This window comes from Acipenser ruthenus, chromosome 12 (assembly GCF_902713425.1).
Source record: "Acipenser ruthenus chromosome 12, fAciRut3.2 maternal haplotype, whole genome shotgun sequence".
Lineage (NCBI taxonomy): Eukaryota > Metazoa > Chordata > Actinopteri > Acipenseriformes > Acipenseridae > Acipenser > Acipenser ruthenus.
In genome coordinates, this window is record NC_081200.1 from 38,616,243 (window position 1) to 38,638,937 (window position 22,695).

Genomic DNA, 22,695 nt, shown 5'->3' on the forward strand with positions numbered 1-22,695 from the left:
TAAAAATAAATAAAATGCAGCGTAAACTTTATGTACTATTTATTTTGGGAATAAACAAAACAACGTTTAACTTGAACTGCTATTTGGCATCCATCGTTTTTTCACTGGGGTAAAGTAAGGCCTACACAACGTATTCTTTACTCCTGGGATATTTTTCTACTTTGACGTGTTACATATGTAACTTCTTGCTGTAAAATAAAGACACACACACACACACATACACATATACAGGGTCCATGCCCCCCTGCGCCTGTTGCTATGTTGTCTCTGCCTGGGTTCTGAGCAATATAATGGCTTTTATTACTTCTTGAAAACGAACGAATATCCGAACAATTGTTTAAATTATGAGTGAATATCCAAACATGAAAATCCTATGTTCATCCCAGCACTGATATATACCGAGCATCAAAAGAAACTTATCACTATTATAACACATTTATTTTCGAAAAAATAAAATAGGTATATAAATGACGGACATTGACAAAATGTTTTTAGTTTCTTTTTAAATCACTCGATCATTCATCCTTGACCATGACACGCTTGAGTGACTATGACTGAAGCATATGCAATTAATCACCTAATTAGTGAGTTGATTAGACACTGGATATGGAGTGATTTAAGCTGTTGAATTGCAAGCTTGAATAAAAGCAATAAAGAAAATCACAGAAAAAAACCAAAATGCCACGTCAGTGCCTTCATGCAATCGGCATGTTGGAGGCTGGACTAGGTCAGCGTACTGTGGCTCGCCGTCTTGGGTGCTCACAGCCAGCAATTTCAAACCTGGCGAGACGGTATAACCAGGCCATGAACTGGGAAACCAAGAGTCACAACACCTGCTCAAGATCGACAGATCATTTTGCAGCACCTTTGTGATGTCAATTGTTAATCAGCACAATAAAAAGTCACTGCACCTGCTCTGAAACAGTTTGTCATTTTTCGATCACAGCCAGTGAATATTATCCAAATGCTCTATATATATATTGTATCCCTACAGCGCACATCCATCACCGTGTCACCCCACCACCGTGTGACCCATTACAGCGCAACCCCACCACTGCTTGAACCAGTACAGTGCAACCCCATCACCGCAGGACCCCTTACCACGGGACACCTTTACAGCGACAGACCACCACCGCGAGCCCCGTTACAGCACATCACCGCGCACAACTTTGTAGCTATACTTGCTGCCTGCCCGAGATGCATTCAGGGTCTTAAGTTATTGTGAAGTAGCTGCATGGTTTGTTTCAAGTTATTGTTATTTATTATTTTTAATTTTTTAGGCATTACCTTAACAAGTTGCTCTAATTCATTAAATAATAATAATAATAATAATAATAATAATAATAATAATAATAATAATAATAATAATAATAATAATAATCCTGGCTTCTTTTCAAATAAACATGGTTCCTCTTTTTTGTGCTACTTTATGATCTGCTGTGGTAAATTAAGATTAGGCATTGAACAAACAAATAACGAAAACAATGTTTATATATATATATATATATATATATATATATATATATATATATATATATATATGGGAGCACAGAGATATTCTCAGTTCAACAGAACAGGAGATATCACTTTGCCTTTGAGTTTTCTGTAGGGACTCGTTTTCAGTCTTTTTACAGAGGCTCATGCAAAAGAAATTCAGCAGCAGAATGTGCTAAAAGACACCATCCCAATGGAGAGCCTGAATTCACTTAGATGTGTCAAGTCTAAACGCATCATTTAATGCTTTCTCTCTGGTGGTGAATCTCTTTTTTCTTTTTTTTTCTTTCTTTCTCCAAAAATGAAAAAAAAGACTGCTTGGTCCCGAGCAGAATATAAGTCTCAAGGCCTGGGTTTACTCAAAGACCAAGCAGTGAATTGGAAAGACAAACAAGGGTCCTGCTTGCACTGTGCAAACAAGTTAGTTACTGTGACATACAGCAGATCCTAGCCACAGCTATCACTACAAAATTACATCTGCATCATGAAAAAGTACAAATTACAGGATAAGCTGTTCTCAAGAAACTGATGTGATATACGTAACATAAAACAAAAGGACTGGTGTGGTGGCAGATTTCGGCCAGTGCTAAATTTCGCCCGGGCTCAAATAAAAAGTAAGATGTTAAGTTATATAGTGCCAACAAATGCAATTACGGTACAATTCACACACATTTTGAGTAAAAATATAAATAATAATTATTTTGATTTACTCTATGAATTAAGAGTAAAACAGATTTATTTACAGATTATCAGGATATGCCACGTGATTTGTTGGATAAAATATTCATCTGACTCACCTGCATCAGATTTGCTACTGGAGGAACTTCCTCATGTGACCTGTCTGAGCAAAATTTGCCACAGGAAGAAATTTGCTTGACACAGGTGCCTCCTTATATCCCAATATTCTGACACCCTTAATCAAAAAGAATAATAATAATAATAATAATAATAATAATAATAATAATAATAATAATAATAATAATATTTCATCATAATTAGAGAAGCAGTTCTTCTATGTAGAAACTGAAAAGTGTTACATATGTGCATGCACCACCACTACATCCCTGTCACTGGGGCTATGCATCCCAGCAGTGAATAATAATGTGAACACTAGCACAGGGCATTCTCATTTTCTAACCAAACAAAAGTAAGATATCGTTAAGTATACAATGAGAGCCAGTGAGCCTCACTCCTCAACAGTTTTAAAATAACACATACTCAGTTTGATCAGTGACTATGCAATGAATGCAATGATGGGTAGCGTTCCTGAGTCCTTGGTAGTTGAGAATGACAGTTAGTTTGATCCTTGTGTATACAATAACAAGTACTTCTGCTCAAAGCTTGCTGCCAGGATAGTTTCAGAGTAAAAGAAACTCCGCTGTAGCTTGAATCCACTGTAAAATCATATACAATGCTGCTCATTTCTCCTTTTCAGAATGGCAGGTACCCCAAGTATCAAACTCTAGTAGTCTTGTTCAGTTCTTGATCATCTGGAGTTGTCTGATTTCTGCATAAGCAATGCAGTTCTTTGGCACTCAATCCTACCCATGCCTATATATTCAAGAAAAGATTACAGTTCAGTTCATTAATTGATAGTGCTGGGAGTACCATCGTTTGAAATGTATTCAGAGGAAAAAAAATCACATCTTGGTGTTTGTCAGTAGTATCAAACGCAATTTAAATACATTACATACCGAAGATTAAAAAAAATAATAATTAAATAGAAAAATAAGCTTATATTTGCCCACATGGGATTCGATACACATAGAAAAATAAGATAAGAATAAGTTCATTTCTGCAAATATACTGTACCCTATGGTAGTTCTATTAAAGGTGAAACAACTTGCATAACACTTTTTGAGCGTCACTTGTAGACAAAAGTACTTTTTTTTTTTTTTTTTTTTTAGTAGGCATAGATTACAACTGGAGAAAGTTGCTCTTCCCTTGACCGGCAAATTCCTTAATGAAAATCCATTGTGCAAATTGCAATCAAAATGAAAAACTTTTTTTTTTTTTTTAATATAAGCAATATTTTATTATTTAGTTATCAGAGAATAAGTCATTCTCTGTAACATTTTCTCTAAATATGCAGTATGCTTTACTACCAGCAACTACATGCCATTGACATTTCATGATGAAGAAGGTTCTGCTTCAAAGATAACACTAATAAGGGACAGTTCATGCCAGTTGTAATCATGCTGCTCATTACAGATGCAAGGTTTAATATAATCTTCCAAGCACATTGGAATACACGTTTGCACCCACCTACTGTATAGACATTCATATTCATGCTTGTGTGACTGACAACACAGTCAGTCTCACAGGATACAAAGAGGACATCATTGGCAGTGGAATTCACAATGGACATTTACAAATGTCATTGTTTGATTCTGAAACCCAGAATTCCTGATGAGTCTGTAGTATGAAGCTATTGTCTCTGCCCCTCCTGAATTCGGTGTCAGTCTACGCTACAGACTCCACTTGGAGAGTAACTTCACTTACGAATAGATGAGAGAATAATTACCGAATCAGCTGATGAAACGTTGAAGTTAAATAGGAAATAATATATTAGTGCAAATCTAATTGTATAACCGTATTCATGCACTCGCCTCTAACCAAGATGTCAGAATACTAAACCACAATTCTAACCACCAGGTCACAATGCCTAGCATCTATCTGCTATAACACTATATTATAATAACGAGGGTATGTTGCTTCCCACTGCTCACTTTTAGGCACTGCCCCTCCAGTTAAATATCTGATCTGCTGTTGGACATTAAAAAAATAAATAAAAATTAAGTCTAGGGGGCATGAAACGTAAAACTAAATAAATAAATAAATAAATAAATCTTGTGTTGGGCATGTGAAAATCCCTGGCTATTGTTAATTATTAGGAAATACTGACCTCTGCATCCAAGCACTGAGTTCTAACACTTGGTCACCTTGATTGCAAGGCAGAAAGCAGAACAAACCCATCAGATTCTAAGATAACATAATAATAATAAAAGTCCCCCGTTAGTAACAATTCCATGACACAGGTAACAGAGAGCAACATCAGGCTCCACTTACAGCAGCTATTTCAGATCTAAAACTCAAATCTCTGAAGCGAATTCAGGGACCACGACTCACAAGCTAGAGCCGGCAGGCAGTGGAGAATAAAAAAGCAGGACTCAGATCGATACTGTATCACTCTGTCTGCATGGCAGAGGAGCCTGCTTTGGGGAAGTCATGAAAAATTCATGATTGAAGCAGCCAAGTCATCTACAGGAGGAAGAAAATAAAGCAGCAACGAGAAATCCCCCCGGGCACTCGCTGGCACTTAATCAGTTGCACCATGAATAAGCGCTGCTTTGCTTCATTGACAAACTGCCACACTGGCTCTACCTGACTCTATGACAGTGGGTGCAAAGTGCCAAGGGCTGCTACCTGTTGCTGATCTGTTCATTGTTTTGTTGAAATCTGGCTGTTGTCAATAGATATTATATTTTTATAAATATATATATATATATATATATATATATATATATATATATATATATATATACACACACACACACACAATCTATCATTAAAGAGATAGCACTCTGTAGACTGTCTTGACTGCAATCGTTGCAAACCACATGCAAACCAGAAGGAAGTGTAGCATGAAATGTATTAAACGCAACACTGTTAGCATAATTTTAATGAATGCTTTGCAGCCGCAGTTCTTATTTGCGCTTTAGCCTTAAATGAATATGTAATTCTGGACGTTCCTGCAGAAATTTGCAAAAACAGGGTGGAGAACAGGGTACAAACGAGGAATCAAAAATATTGTAATGAGATCTCGCTAAGATGACACAAATAATATTTAAATTAGTATATTGCAGCTCTCTTCATTAACATATTTTTTCTTAGCACATACGACAAAATGTGTACTTTGTGAATTGTCGTAACAAAAATGCAAATTGCGGTATGTTTGCTGTGCATCTACCCCTTAGTCTGTAAAGCAGGTATTCATAATTTGTTTTTCTCCCATCAGGATAAATTCACGCTTATTATTTGCTATAACTGGATGTTATTTCTACCTGTTGAATCAGAGTGTTTTATAATTCTACAGTACTACTACTACTACTACTATTAATATTGCTAAAAGCAGAAATCTGTAAACCCTTAATAAACTTCTATAATGTTCTATAATGTATCCTTATATTTTTAAATCTGCTACAAAAGAATTCTACTAAAATTGCAAATACAAGTCTGTCAATCCATATCAGAGTTCCGATGTCTCAAGCTTCTCTCTTGGAGTTTGTCACATCACCAGAATCCTTTGACATAATTACAGGCTTATTGTGTACAGCTGTGTGTTCATTATTCCTTGTGTTATAATAATAAATAAACTAACTCGTACATCGTTTTCATGTTTACTGACGTTTTCCTTTCTGCTCACTTGACATCCTACTCTGACAGAGCTCTCTATCTATCTATAACTTTCAATTCCTCATTTCAGGGGTCTGAATTTCGAGCTTGCATGCTCCTGTGTAAACCCAGCCAATTGTCAAATGTTTATGACAGCATACAGTGAAAACAACAATATTGCCTTTAGTTAACAACATTAGCCGTGAATGTAGATTGACAGCAACTCTTGCAGCAGCCCTGGCAGCAAATAATACAAAGCAAATAGCATTCAATATAGCAAGACATCCAGGGAATTAGAGATTCAAAAACAATTGTAGAGTAATAAGTGAAAGCCACTGAATAGAATGAAAATGCAAATGTGCGGAGGACTCCAGTACATGTTTCCAAACAAGCAAACGCTCTGCTTAGGTTTTTTTTTTTTTAATTTTTTTTTTTTTTGTTGCTGCAAATCAGACTGAATTAGTAAGAAATATCTGCCTCGGCTCCATTGTCTTTTTTTATCTTTATTGCAAAAAAAGAAGAGATTTTTACTTTTTGTTTTGGTGTGTATTTTTTATGCTGATATAAATGTATGTAATGTAATAAAAGTAGGGCTAGAGCTCTATTTTTTTTCATAGCAAAAAATAGCTTTTTTCATGTCATTTCACAGACTAAAAATAGGTATTTCAAGATATTTCACAGTTTAAAAGACACTATGTAATAAAGCAGAAAAAATAGCATTGTCACATTCAAAATGTATTATTTTCTTCTAGAGTTATTATACAACAAATGTTCCTACATATTTAAATGCTTACCTGAAAAATTGTAAATGCTAAATTGTAGAATACCTTTTAAAGACATTCTATTTTCACCATCAGTGAATTATATATATATATATATATATATATATATATATATATATATATATATATATATATATATTGTTATAGACATTTTAAAGAAATCATGGTACAGTAGCTCTATGCAGTGTGTGTTCAATCATTTACTGGAAGCAAACTAAACCAGCTGCCAGGTTCCTAAATGCAGTGTAACATGTAGTGCAAATGTTTATTTGGGTCAAGTCCAAGACATTTAAAAAAACCAGGGTGTAGAAGGATCCACCTTCCAGCTGTATGGTATGGTCTATGCTTAGTAAACAGATGATGACTGTGGAAGACTCTTAAGTCAGACAATCAGGGTTCATAAATCAACACAGCATATTGTACAAATTAATACTATGGTCAACCATATGTGCATTTAGTCTACCTTCTTTTATCTTAAAAAAAAAAATTATAAAAAAATAAAACTACACTAATTTAAACCACCAGCTGGCTATGTCTCCTGCTTAGTGCAAGCCAACCTTAAATCACTCTGTAGCAATTTTATACCAATTTCAGCACCAAGGACAGCTGTCATAATACTGTTGGTCAAATCTGTATCATGATCTCAGGTTATGACTGCAATACAACTATATACATACCAAAATAACTATCAATTGCAGTAAAACACCACGTGAAAACAATTGCATGCATACAGTATGTCATGCTTTCAAGTCAGCAGATGCCTTGTGCAGTTGGTCTATCAGTCTTTTATTGTTGTTATATTAGTATGGCATTTTGTTTTCCCCTGTTTAGACTAGTACTGTATATTACAATTCAGATTGCTGTTGTTCTGAATTAAAGGACAAGTGGAATCTCTCTGCGATTTCAAGACAGAGTAAAAGTTTTAAATTAACTAAATAAAATGAACTGAATGAAACAAACAAACAAACAAACAAACAAACATCAGAAGCGGTCCCATTCCCAGCACAGCAAAGCTTGTTGGAAAATGTAGGATTATGCTGCAATCAGACTTGGAGCTGAATCTGCAAATAACTGCGTTTTTTAATGAAGAAAAAAGTCCAGAGCACTCTCGGATTGTATTGACTTGGAAGATTGTTATCTGCTCACACACTTGAAGCTTCCTGTAGTTATTGCTTAAGTAACAGTGCAGTTTATGTGCACTATGCTCAGGATAAGGACTTTATTGGTTGGATCTCTTGCAGCATGACGTAATATACTGTTATAAAAATAAAACATCACTTATTCTAGCTTTATTAGATGTGCAGGAGTCATTGCTGTCTGGCAAACCCTTAATAGGTTGACTCACTATGCCATCTGGAAACCGAAGGGTTACTGTAAATGAAAGAGTCTTTATGCGCTCAAAAAAGGGAGCATTGGCGCTTTAAACAGTACCCTAATTACAACATTTATAACCCAGTATCTGGAATTGAATTTAGACAACTTGAGGCTGTGCTGGCATGAAAAGACTATTTGATTAGAACAGCAGTTGTTTCATTTGCAGCGCAGCAGATTGCAGAGCATCTCTATCTGGTATGCAATCTGTATTCATTACGTTTGTAAAGGATGATCCATGTCCTGACTCGGCACAGATAATTTCATGCAGATGCACACTGCTCCACATGGCCCCCATGTTTTCCTATCGCCATCACCAGACAGGATGCACAGCCCTGCTGTTTGCAAATTCTTATTCTTTTATACTAAACTAAAAGCTCCAGGTCATCTTGGGCTTCACATCACAAAATATATAAATGTGTCTTGATATGAAAAGCTTAAATATATACAGTATATGTGAATTCCCACACAAACATCAACACACAATCAACACTGATGTTTGTTATTTGATAATTTATAATTACATTTACTTTACATATTTTTTTGTAAAACTGGCCTTCATAACACACTCACAATGGAAAATATATAAAAACTCCAGAAGGATCTTCACCATTATTCTGCCATTATAGGGCCATAAAATGCATCTCATAACAAAGACACCAATACAGACATTTCCCAGTACGGAACGGTTTCTCATATATTAAAAAAATCTTAATAAAAAAACTAACTATAAATACAGACAATGAATATTCATGATAAAATTCTCCAAAAACATAGACATGTAGAGTACCTTTCATCATTATCTGTCATGCAAATATTGCGTGTACAACTTGGTTGTATATTGTATGGCAGCACAGAAAGAAGATGTGGCCTAGAATAGGCTGAAAATTGAATAAAATACATCTTACCTGAAGCTTGTCCCAAAAAATGTTCATTCAAAAGAGGCATTGCAGTGCATTGCAAGCAAATGGTTGGGATTCCATTTAGGCCTCAAAAGTCATATTTCCACAAAAAATAACAGCAAAGCCCACCTACATACTTTATAGGATATACCATTGAGTTACAGCTCTGAAATGAATTGGTTTAAACTCTTATTTCCTTTTAGATCCCACTACCAGTATATTATAGAAGAATGGCCTTCAGTTTAGAGGATTATTTATAACCCAATATCACACCACCCTTTCAGGACATTACTGATCCACAACAGTAAACTACAGTTGTGTTGATCTATTGGATATGTTAAAAGAGCACTGCAGATTTTTGGGCTTTGTTTTGATCTTTTTACCCCACAACCAATGTTAAAACAGTTTAACTGAACCTTCACATTTACTTACATGTGGTATCATAGAGACCCAAGCAGGGAAAATAGGGATATTTCTTACACGATTCTAGGCTTTAACTGTATCATAACAATCCATTAAAACATGGTGCTTTTTTGCATCTTCCTCTGCTGTATATAACCAGTACCATTTCTCCAATGAAGAGCTAATAGAAAAATAAGCCATGGGTGGGGGAAGCTATGGACCTCTGTGAATAGACCTGATAAACTCTGATTCAGCCTTTAATCCAGGCACTCAGCTTGGTAAACCCACCGCTGTGGCACAGCACAGTGAGAGCAGTCCCTGTCGGCAGTGTGGGGACAGGGGGGGACAGGGGTGATTATAATGATCAATAAGCAATCCAGGTGGAGGAGGAGACACCAGCAGCATTCATCATCCTCTCTGATTCCAAGGGGATGAGCAGCGCAAGGATTTTGCATCACTGCATGCATATGAGAGAGCATGTTCTTCTGCAGACATGCACTGGAGTATGGTGCATGGCACAGTTCATGTTTTATGACAAAGTTTGCATTCACATGCAAGTTCAAGCTTGTCAATATAGTAGTAACATCACTTTTTGTGGTGACAGCTACTGTAATCCAACGGCTATTTACAATTGCTCTCCCAATATTGTACATATATATATTTTTTTAAGTAGACCTATGTCTTTTTCAGGAAAAAATATAATTGATTATTATTTGAATAGCAGGATAGATTTTTTTAAGGTAAGGGCAACCCTGACCCTCTAATTTAGCAAGCATTAATAAGCATGTCCCAAACTCATTCATCAAGCCGCATTCATACATTTTTGAGAACGATGGGCTTTGTTCCAAACGTCACAATAGTATGTTGTATACACCTTTTAAACCACTTGCTGTATCATTATGTCACTTTGAAAAGACTTGGAAGGTGTAAGACTAGATGAGACCTCTCCTCCATGTTGGTCCACACCTATTAAAGTCCATGTCTTCCTTGCAAAAAAAGTCCCCTTCCAGTTAGAACTCAATGGTACTGAAATATAAAACGAGGGGGCTGTTGGCTGTAGGTTCAAAGTTAAGACAAACTAATTGAAAGGGATTCTGAAGGTAATTCGGGGTAGGAAAAGCAACTGCAGTTGTTCACTGGTTTCAACTTTTTCTTTACATTTCTTATTGCTTTTGTTCATGTTTCATTTACTGATCTTTCCAATCGCTCATGCACTGGTTTATGGAACAGCCACTTGTCATTTGCAATAGTTTTGCCTAGAGGGGACTGCAAGTACATGTCGCAACAATCACCATACTCTACAGTTGAATTTCTGAACAAGCACTTTCCCCGACAAATATTTTTACAATCACTTCCATCGAATTTCTTTACAATCAAATGCTTCTCAATCAAATGGCACTAGACACTTGTCAGGGCTACCTCTTGCTAATGGTTTTTTGGGAAGGGTGTACAGTATGTAGTTCTTCTTAGTTTATGGCTGTGTGGCCTCAGTTTGTCAGTATCAATAGGAAAGCATGGTATTTTTTTATTAGGAAAGAAACTCCCAACCCCCCCCCCCATTTTCTAAATATAATCCCTAGACGGTTATGTCACTACCATCAAACAATATTATAATCATCCACGCCTACAATGCAACGTCACTAACCAGCACCGTCCATTAGGAAAAAAAAAAAACATACACAAACCCACCACAACAACCCACTGCCAATTTCCACAAAGCCTTTAAGCTGATTGAGGCTGACCGAATCTGTTTCACTGACTTTCACTGGCTTACATTCCTTCAAAATGGCCATCTCAGTTCTAATATCACGGGGTTTTACTGTTTCCAATTTCCCTGTTCGAGACTGAGAACCAGTAGGCTTACAGGGATAAAACACTCCAGCCGAGTGCCCTGCAAATGTGCTGATATCTCGGTAAAGCTTTAAATTGCGTGGCATAAATTAATATTAAATAGATATGCAATTGCATATTAAATTAATGTTAAATTTATATTTAATAGATATGCAATTGATATTAAATTTACGTTCAATTATTCCTTGTTACTTTCCATTAACATTTAAGTCAGATTAACTGTATTTTCAATTACAAACATGTAAACAATGGGAAATTATTACATATTTTCAAGGGTAAGAAAACACGTCAAGTTACCGATATCTCTATAGTGCAGCCTGAGACTGCTTTACTTATTTATTTTATGTATTATTCTTTATTTATATGTGTTCAGCCATTCAACGATCCCCCAACCCCACCCCTTTAGAAGTAGATTAAATTCTGGCTGGTTCTCATTTTAAAAGGAAATTGAATTGACAGAAAAAAGATTAAGCAGATGAGGAGAGGGTGGGGGCACACTTGCTTCACAAGCAGCAACTCTGAGCTACCCCCATCCCACACCCCACACACACATACGTACATATATGTTTTTTTAGGTTTTTTTTGCCGCAACAGCAAATATCCTGTTGGACGCTTGGCCGTATCTTCTCCTGCAATCGATAAGGCTCTTTGCGAAGCACTCCCATTCATCTCATGGCCATAAAATTTGATTAGCGCTGACTACAGCACTGCGGGGAGATGAGCCGATAGAGAGTCAGGCTGCAAGAGACAGCGTCCCACACTTTCATCACAGCTTTTTTTAGCCCTAACAAGGCCTGTTAGTGGCTGCATATAAAGATATTACCCAGTGGGAATACAGACACCATGCCGGCAGACTGTTTCCTGCCTTTTACTTAATAAAATTCTCTCCATTAAACCAAAATGACAGCCCTGATAAGGCTCTGCTCTGTGTTAATAAAAGAAAACAAATGACCTGGCTCCACTGAAAAGGCCAACATGCACGCCTTTCATTTTCATTTCTATATTTGTTTAACATACACTGGAAAGGCAAAACTATTGGAAACACCTGCCATAACACTGTTAATAGGGTGTAGCATGGCACGAGTCAGCAAGGTGTTATGTGTTTTTGAGGGATACATGACTATTCCTTCTACAAAAGCACCTCCCTACTATTATCCCTCTATCAAGGTTGGGCAGATCTGCTGTCTTGCCTACCATGACTGAAAGTGACTTCCAACAGGGAGATGCAGCTTGCATACACCACTATAAAATACAAATTAATCTGTCAAGAAATATCCCTGTTATCAGAAAGACACATTAGACAGTTAAGCGAGAGAGATGAGCTGCACACCTCTTGGTTCAAGCTTTGTTGAATAAGCTGTGGTAGACAGTACCAGTGGGTAAAGCTGATGAGAGACATTGAAAGACAGCATTGAGCAGCTAGATTGCAGCTGGTTTACTACTGTGGCCTTGCCTAGCTGGTGTGAGCTACACCAGCAAAGCCAAGATTCAGAGAGTTCCATTTCACACATCCACTTTTTATAAGATTGATGTGCTTTAACTAAACTGGTTGGTCCCCCATGTCTAAAACTTTATTTTCAGTACTACTGTACATCATCTGGTTCAGTCCCACATGGCAGACAGCATGGACAGATGTACAATATTATCATTGAGTTATAAAGTTGCGCAATAGTATTTGTTTCAACTAAAACCCCATACATGGAAATGAAGAGAAGATTTTATGTGTGAGTTTTGCATTTGGAATGCAAAAGTGGATGTCAATGTGCAGTACCTGGGTCCAGACATCGGTAGACTTTAGAAGTCTTCTGTAATGGTTGTTTTCAGAAGTTCTGCTTTTTTTCCCCCTTTTAGGATGCAGTCGTCATCTTCGTCACAGACAATGGCAATCCCACAAGTTAAACAACTATCAAACATAATGTTCCTAATGAAATGCACCCTTTTCAAGCTATATTGGTAACTCCACAATGATGAGAATATCTTTAGCTAGTTATGCGCATAAAAGGACTTTATAATTATTTGCTGCATCTCAAAACTAAACTATTATTTTTTGGGGGTGTTGATTATTAACTGTTACTATATTAGATGTTGAGTCCTGTAAGGTGCTTCGTTCTGTGGGATATCTGTTGCTTTCTCACCTGGGACTCCCGTACGTTTTCCACAGAGAAGTTGAACCAGACTCGGAATCGTGGATTGCAGGTGTCTGGCCGGATGAAAAGGTCAAACTCAAACTCGCTGATGTAATCCACCCGTCCCAGGTTACCTGTTGAGAAAGAACGCTCAAACCTTAGTACCTTGGTAGTCCGTCACATATCAGGCGCAAGCATCTTCGAGGGAAACGTACCTATTTCAGCAATAGGATAGGGATATAGTAGAAGTGCTCATATATACTGTACAACATATAACATATATCATACTGGGAGCCACTTACCCATTCACGACATTCAAGTTATTAAGCATTTCTGAATCTGGGGATATAAGAAGGAAGGTCTTTACAAACGTACATATGTCACACTTCAGAGTTTTTGAAAGATGTGGTTATACGTAACATATTTTGAAATATGTTAGTTAAGTAAAAGTACTTCAAATCGTGGCCCTTTCAGCTGCACTCAATACACACACCCACCTAGTGGTCCCCATGTTGCTGAGAGATGTTGCTCAGGGAACACTGGTGAGTTGAGACAATGTATCTCATTAAGATAAGTGTATATTGCTTTCCAAGCCCTGCTGAAAAAGATGCTACATCTCAAGGGTACTTCCTGTTTCCAGTACAAACAGATCAATAAGCAGATCAATCAATAGATTCATTATTTGGAACTTCTTGCTGTGGGTCTGAATACAAAGCCGGTCCCCTCCTCAGATGTCTCAGAGTTAAACCCCTATCCCCAGACAGCAGGAGGCATGTGATGAATGAGGGACCATGTGGCTCGCTGCGTTTCATTGGGCCAGCCAGCGCGGTTTGAAGAGTGTGGACTGGACAGCCAGGTGCCAGGTAGCACAGAGCTAATTACTGACAGATGGGGCAACCACCACTCTGCCTCAGCAAATCCACCTCCTTCTGCGACCGGAGGCTAATCTGTGCTCTTCCTGCAAGCTCTTCAGATGTTAACACTTGGCTTGCCTAGATGCGTCAACACACCCTGTTCAAATTACTCTAGAGGGATTTGTGACCATTCCTCAATCAGTGCCACCTCTAATTCCTTCAGGGAAGCTGAAGGGGTGAAAATCTGAAATGAAGCTTGTATTCCAGACTCCTCACTTTTGAGACTGCTTTACCAAATCTAATACAGGATGTGTGTTCTGCACTACCACTATCATCAGGGATTATCAGTGATTGACAGCATGCAGTCTTGTATATGGAAGCATACTCTACAAGCCGAGTCTATAGCAAGGCAATACAATCTACTGACATACTTAGTTAACAAATCTAGCATGGATGGAGTTCCGATTGACAACAAAAGCATCCTAGTACAGTCTGTGTCGTCATAATTCCCAAATACCCAGCTCCAATACTCTCTTATAAACTTCCCATTGCTTCAAGCTAATTAATACAGACCACAGAGACATTTTTATGGCCCTTGCTATGTGTATCCCGTCTGCCTGTGCACCAATGTGAATGTATCTAGGTGGCAGATGCTGTCTAAAGTATGCTCATGAAAGATCGTTGCATTGTGATTGGGTGCACTCACAAGTAGTGCCCAACCAGAGGGCTGAACAGAACCCCCAAATTCCAATACACTGGGTGTCAGTAGAGGTTCATCCAAAGAGTAACAGAATAATGAATGTACAGGATAGCCCATTTACACAAAAGGCTGTACTACATACTGCAGGGTTTCTCATTTTCTGTCAAACCCCTTGTGACAGGGTAGCTTCATGGTCCAGGCTGTTATCAGCAGGAAAGGGACCGAGAGACAGTTTAAGCGCTGGTGCGCCAGTTTTTTTTAACAAGAACAAAATAAACTGGCACAAGGGCCAAAATAAAAGGCTCAAACAAAAGAATAACTATGTGTAGTCTGGGCATTAGCCTTCACTACTACTTTGAAAACCAATACAAAAACCACAGCACAAACACTCACCCTCAAACTCCTCTAACAAACAAAGGATTTCTGGCTCCTTTTATACATGTGGCCACTCCCCAATTAGCACCAATTACCTCATTGGGGAACGGCCACACCTGTGATTGCTGGCAAGGATGGGGTTAAATCAAAATCTAACCTCCAATTCCCACACACACACTATTTACAGCAGCCACACCCCTTTACATTTATTGTAACACGCCGTCACTGGCAATAGATGGAAAGTAATATAGATAGTTCTGGGACAAATATCTGAATATCCGAACAAATCTTTTTTGACATGTATTCAGATACAAAAGTCAGATGTTTGTATTCGCTACAAAGGACAAAAATAGCTTGCACCTATTTACCGTCTCACCAGAATTTGCGCGACAGTTTCAAAAATGGCAAATGAAAAAGAGCTCTGTGTGATATGTGAGATTAATATACATATATATATGAGAGCCTCTAGTTAAAAGTTTTAGACAGCAAAAAGTAAACAAACCAGATTATGCGCGTGCACCCAGTGATCTCTATGGAAAGCCATCTAGGACAAAAACGCATTGTGCCTTTAGAGCGAGACAAAATCTCATGGCATGACAGAAAAAAGGCAAGCACGTCATTCTGAAATGCCCAGCTTCCTGAAAATGTTGTGTAGTGATTTTTATATAGACTGTATACCAAGGCTTGAAGTTAACGTATATTTGGTAGCATTTTGCAACCCAAAACTCTTCATTTGCTACTAGTTTTTTTATGCAGTAGCCTGATACCTTACGCTGCAGTATATGACTGACCCTGAGTGCACACGTACATAATTACCAGTATTATTATTATTTTTTTTTTTTTGAACACATACATCATTAGTGTCTTTCATAAAGCGGGAAACCATTGCTAATAGAGTTTCCCGAGGCCCACAGTGCAAATCGTATTGGACAGTGGAGTACAAATATCTACAGTACAGAACAGCGTGGATACAATTTAAAGGTATGAAGTTTATTTTGTAGACCAAAAGTAAAATTAAATAACTGTTAAAAACATTACGATTTTATAAGATAACAGGCAATGACCTAACAGGATAGTAAGTTTATTCAGTAACTATAAAATGCTAATTTAATCTGTCATGGAGATTACTTTGTTATAATGTTAACCCTGGTTTCACCCACACTAAAAATGAACCCATAATAGGTAGATAATTATTACTTTATCAAAATTCTGACTACGAAAAAAAAAAAAAAGATAGCTATAAAGTTACCATGATCCAAGTAACATCTTCCTTGTTTTATCAGTATGAATAATAGACGAAATACAATCTTGAGGTAATTTATCTGTCTGTTTTCTTTTTATACTAGAGTATCTTCTCCTGTTTAACTTCTCCTGTTTAACTAATGAAATGTGTGCTTTAACACAAAATGTTATATATATATATATATATATATATATATATATATATATATATATATATATATATATATATATATTGTAAAAGATTTGCACTCACTCGGGTTCGTTGCCCCTTTATAAATAGACCCAGCACACAGAAATGGATTTTAAGCGCGGGTGCGCTATTTTTAATAAACACAAAAATCAAACAAAACACACAAAATAAACACCTAGCTCTGTACGAGCACTAACTAACACACAGGAACACCCTGGCTAACACGGGACAGCTACACTGTTTCCCCGTTCCTTACAAAACACACTGGCTTTTTTACAGCACTTACTTTTTAGCTCATGACTGCCAGGAAGCAGAGCACACCTTTCTGCCTCCTTCTCCTCAGCAGCCTTGAGCAGACTAGCTGCCTCTCTTAAATACCCTGCACCTGGTTTTAATTTAACAATAGCTACCAGGTGCAGGGGATAATTAATAATAAAACAATTAACAAATCAATGAAACAATAAAGTAAAACAATTAAACTAAACAAATGTGCATTCTGCACATGTTTTCCACTCAGGGAGGCTTTAACCCCCTCCCTGCTGTGTTACACTTCCCCCCCCTTGTCTTTTCAAGACACCGGCCACTCGACGGCCACCTCCCTCCACCCTTAAAAGACCACCCACCCTCAAGTCCAGCAATGTCAATTGTCGACCTCTTCCACGGGCGGGCTTGAGGGTGGGTTGGTCCCTCCGGCGTTTCCAGGGATGGACCTAGGACCGACGCGGAGGGACCCAGACGGCTTGTCCAGGGCGACCACAGCGCAGGCCGGTGACCGGGAGCCAGGACTGGCAGGCAGAGGCGCGTGGCTGTGGACCGGCGCAGCGACGTCTTGAATCTCAGGGGGAGCGGAGCAGTAGGTAGGCGGAATGGAGCAATCAGCAGGGGGAGCGCCAGCGACGTCTGCCTTTTGCGCAGTGACGTCTTCATCCTGCGCAGCGACGTCTGGGATTCCAGGGGGAGTGAAGCAAGGGACCAGGCAGGCGACTGTGCCTGGCTGTACTGCGACCTGGGAGCCAGGTCAAGCGGAGGGAGGTCTGGGCATTCCGGCCTGGTGTCCACGCTGCCGGGACAAGGGACCTCCCTCGGCAACGCCGGACTGGCTTGCAGGGGAGGCGGCACATCCTCCCCCTTGACTTCCACCGGTGACTCTGGCAACAGTGGCTCCTCCCCTCTGGGCTCTGGAAGCGGCGGCTCCTCCCCTCTGGGCTCTGGAAGCGGCGGCTCCTCCCCTCTGGGCTCTGGAAGCGGCGGCTCCTCCCCTCTGGGCTCTGGAAGCGGCGGCTCCTCCCCTCTGGGCTCTGGAAGCGGCGGCTCCTCCCCTCTGGGCTCTGGAAGCGGCGGCATCTCCCCTCTGGGCTCTGGAAGCGTCGGCTCCTCCCCTCTGGGCTCTGGAGACTGCGGAGCTACGCTAGCCTGCTCCCATTCCAGGAGTAACCGCTCCAATTCGGTTGGCTCCCGCTCCTGTCTCTTCTGCGGTGCCAACCCCATCTCTCTCTCCCATCTCTCCAGCTGCTCCTTCTGAGCAGCGGCCTTTCTATTAATCTGCTCGATCAGGTACCATAAATCCATCTTTCTGGGTCGTAGGGGCGCCCACACTTTCTGACACCAAATGTAAAAGATTTGCACTCACTCGGGTTCGTTGCCCCTTTATAAATAGACCCAGCACACAGAAATTGATTTTAAGCGCGGGTGCGCTATTTTTAATAAACACAAAAATCAAACAAAACACACAAAATAAACACCTAGCTCTGTACGAGCACTAACTAACACACAGGAACACCCTGGCTAACACGGGACAGCTACACTGTTTCCCCGTTCCTTACAAAACACACTGGCTTTTTTACAGCACTTACTTTTTAGCTCATGACTGCCAGGAAGCAGAGCACACCTTTCTGCCTCCTTCTCCTCAGCAGCCTTGAGCAGACTAGCTGCCTCTCTTAAATACCCTGCACCTGGTTTTAATTTAACAATAGCTACCAGGTGCAGGGGATAATTAATAATAAAACAATTAACAAATCAATGAAACAATAAAGTAAAACAATTAAACTAAACAAATGTGCATTCTGCACATGTTTTCCACTCAGGGAGGCTTTAACCCCCTCCCTGCTGTGTTACACTATATATACACACACACACACACACACACACACACATATACATACTGTACATACATACATACACGGCTAACTAATGCCACTGTTTAATAAAACAAACCCAGCGTATTTCTTTTTTAAAACCTTGTTAGTTGATAGCCCTTATTATGTTATTACTTCTTAGTTAATTTCTTCAAAATTGTACAGCATTTAAAAATGCAGTGAAAAGGCAGGGTGCGAGCATACGTATTTATGAATAATCCAGTTAGTAAAACACTATATAATATAATGGCTTTTATTACTTTTTGAAAAAACGAATGAATATTCAAACGAATATTTAAATTATGAGCGGATAGCCAAACATGAAAATCACGTGTTCGTCCCAACACTAAATATAACACTTATGCAATGTGCAGCATATGGCTAAATTAACTGGTTAAATGCAATCAAGGAAAACATGTTTCATACCACAGGGACAGCTGTGTTTTGCTGCTGTGCTGTGGTAATTTTTAAATCTTTAGATACAGGCTGACACATATTATTAGGCAATAAACGTTAAGACTATCAAAGCACAATCGTGGAGCTATACAAGATAAATGCATTTAAACTTGAATTAATAGCAACACAAACACTTGCAAACAGGATGTTTTGAAAAGCTGATTTCCAGACATGGGGCCCAATTTATCAAAGCTATTACTCTGGGGTGCAATGTGAATAACACATCAGTAATGTTAAAAGGGCAGTCTAAAACAACAGATGTGGACGTCACATCCCTTGAATTAACCTTCCGAGGTGTGTTTTTTAATGTAGCATTGCCAGTTTTTCTTTATTTTATGATTCACTTTGAAGGGAAAAACTTGGGATTTATATGGCGATTAGTATTATTATTATTATTTGTTTATTTAGCAGATGCCTTTATCCAAGGCAACTTACAGAGACTCGGGTGTGTGAACTATGCATCAGCTGCAGAGTCACTTACAATTACGTCTCACCCGAAAGACGGAGCACAAGGAGGTTAAGTGACTTGCTTAGGGTCACACAATGAGTTAGTGGCTGAGGTGGGATTTGAACTGGGGACCTCCTGGTTACAAGCCCCTTTCTTTAACCACTGGACCACACAGCCTCCTAGTAGCAGTGTAACGATTACATACTGTCACACACAATGTATTAGATGTGGTAAATTGCCTTATTAATAATCTCCAGTGGCAAGAACTTGTACTTTGCTTGAACAAAAGTTATTGTATTTCTTGCTCTTATTGTATTACTTGTATTGTAACACTTGAAATGTATTTGCTTACGATTGTAAGTCGCCCTGGATAAGGGCGTCTGCTAAGAAATAAATAATAATAATAACAAGAACATGTAAAAATGGCAATGCAATGGTTTTGTACAAAGGGTCAATGGTAGCACACTGACAGCTACAATGCCATTCATGCAGAGATGCTGTATGAACATTATTCCTTAACCATCCTTAAAGACCTGCTTGCAGAGGGAGGGTAGGACTAACAACAGAAGCAATTAAAAATATCACCTTAAATCGATTCTGCCCTGAAGTGCAATATATTCATGTTTGTTTCATGCAAAAGTAAATTTCCATCTAATTACTAGTGGCTGATCAATGAAACAGAAAGCTTAGCAGTAGTGTCAGGGTGCAGCAGTCAAAAAGGGTCCCCTTCCCTTCATTTATTGTTGCTTATGCAACTTTCCTGTGCTGGTTCTTGTGAACTATATACTGTAAAATCAACCAGTTGCCTTTTACAAATACAGAAGATATGCAACATTCAACATAGTATAATGAATATATGCTCAGACTATCATATCAACAAAAACAATACAGTCCTGCATAGTTCTAAACATGGCTTGTGGAAGACTTACTGTATTTATTTCTGTTCAAATGACATATTAGTACATATTCAAATATAGCAATTTCAATATACTGTACATAAATAGATTTATGGTATATAGAGTTGCATACATATTTACACATCAGTTGTTCGTATATAAACATATACATATACATTCATACTATATTGCCTTTTATTTAAATAATTGATTAATGGTCTAAATACTAATTTTGTATCTTGTGTTGTCCTGAGGGCTCAGATCTGGATAAAACCAGTTTGGTTCATATTCAGTTGTACAGAATGTTGCTGTATGTTACGTCTACCGGACAGTTCAGTACACATAAGTAATTTCAAAGCTATCTTCTCCTGGGACTCATAGCTATGGCTTCTCTCAACAGAGACATCCGACTTCATGTGCAATATTAATCATAAAGCATAAAAAAATGGTATGCAGGATTCAGAAAATTAGTTTTCAACAAACAAAATGTAAAATTCTACCCAACAGAGAGATGGCTTTGGTGCTTTGGGGACAGATGACAGCTCCACTGGTGCTGTTGTGATTTTACACTTTGTCAACAGAATTATGACTTAAGGCTCTCTGTGTGGATCTCATTTGCATCGTTGTGAAGTTCATTTTCCCTTCTAAACTCGTTTTAGAAAAAGAAAAAAAACATTCAAATGCAATCAAATTCCAGAGAGTGGGTGGTTCAGTTATCTGAAATCATATTTTTGTTTTGTTTTTTGTCTAAGGTCATGGTTTGCTCGTTAACCCAACAGTAATGTTTTCTAAATTTGTTTGGGTTTAGCAGTCACCCACGTATCGGTACACAACTTCAAACACTCAATCATTAACTTCTAAACTTTGGAAAACCCAATAATACAGTTGTCCACTGTGATAGAAGAGTGTAGCACATCCAAAACTATAATACTGACCTTTATCAGGTTTGGAAACGATGAAGGATACACTGCTGGCTGGCTGTTTTTTTTTTGTTTGTTTTTTCCCCCCACTGTAATAATGTTCAACTCTGCAGCATTGGCTAGCTCAGTAAGTAAACGCCAGTTTGTTGCAATTTCATGCTTGCAAGTGAATAACGGGAAAGGCAGTACAGAAATTCAGGAACGTCTTTGAGCAGGGTGACAATCTATTTTTTCTTCTTCCTAATGTCACTAAATAATCTCCCCTGTAGAGAGTTTAAAAGATAAAAAACAGAGGGAGCTGAAGGGTCCTAGAAAGCCTGAGGCAAACAGAAGGTCAACAGGACTGCTAAGAAGGGCTGTTATCATCTTGGTAACAAGTTATCGGGGAGCTTGCAGCCCTGGTTATTTACAGTTATTGCTCCCTCTGGATGCGCACTTCAGAGCTTGGGGCTGATTGCTCTGTAATGAGTTCGGGAACAGAGAGAAGAGAGAGTGAGGGATACAGAAAGAGAGCGAGAGAGAGAAGGCATCAGATACAGGACTTATCAGAGCACCTGTAGTTGCTCAGGGGTTAGATTTCTTGGTTGCACGACAGTAACAACAGTACATGGTCTGCAAATCCACTAGTATCCACTACCTAGTAAAGTTACTAAAATAACCAGCTGAGCAATCAGACTCCTGCAAAAACTGCTTTGGACTGATCAAACTTAATAGAGGACCAGTAATAAGACTCACCTAAGTAGGCAGTCATGGAGGGAAAGTAGTTTACCAAGCATGGCTTATTTTAAAAGCACATTTATCATGGTAGTGATTAAGCACTAGATGCAGGATATGTGGATTTCCATTCAAGAGTGATGCGCTTCTATCCACAGCGGTGAGTACAATATGTTCAAGTAGCCTGGCAGTTACAGCTTTTCCACCAAGCTCCGACTCATGGAATTCTTGTCAAATGAATACTCTGAAACTTGCCTGCTTTCATGATGCAGTCTTCAACATTACAAATGAATTATTTTCATCTGCAGTTATGAATGTTTGTATTTAAATCATACCTTACAGCCTGCCATCACCTTTAAACCATTCATATTTTATCTAAGAGAGTATTTATACTACATGCTTCCTTAATCTTGATATTAAATTCCTTATAGCCAGGTATAGC

General features: G+C 38.6%; 1 protein-coding gene across 1 annotated transcript in view; it reads right to left on the bottom strand.

The window, feature by feature from the left end:
* The window catches only part of LOC117417292 (cytosolic carboxypeptidase 6-like), a 279,068-nt gene that overhangs the window by 243,587 nt on the left and 12,786 nt on the right, over positions 1 to 22,695 (bottom strand). Inside the window, exon 3 of the mRNA XM_034029328.3 lies at positions 13,333 to 13,457. Within this exon, the coding sequence (XP_033885219.1) occupies positions 13,333 to 13,457 (125 nt within the window). The remainder of the gene's footprint in view (positions 1 to 13,332; positions 13,458 to 22,695) is intronic.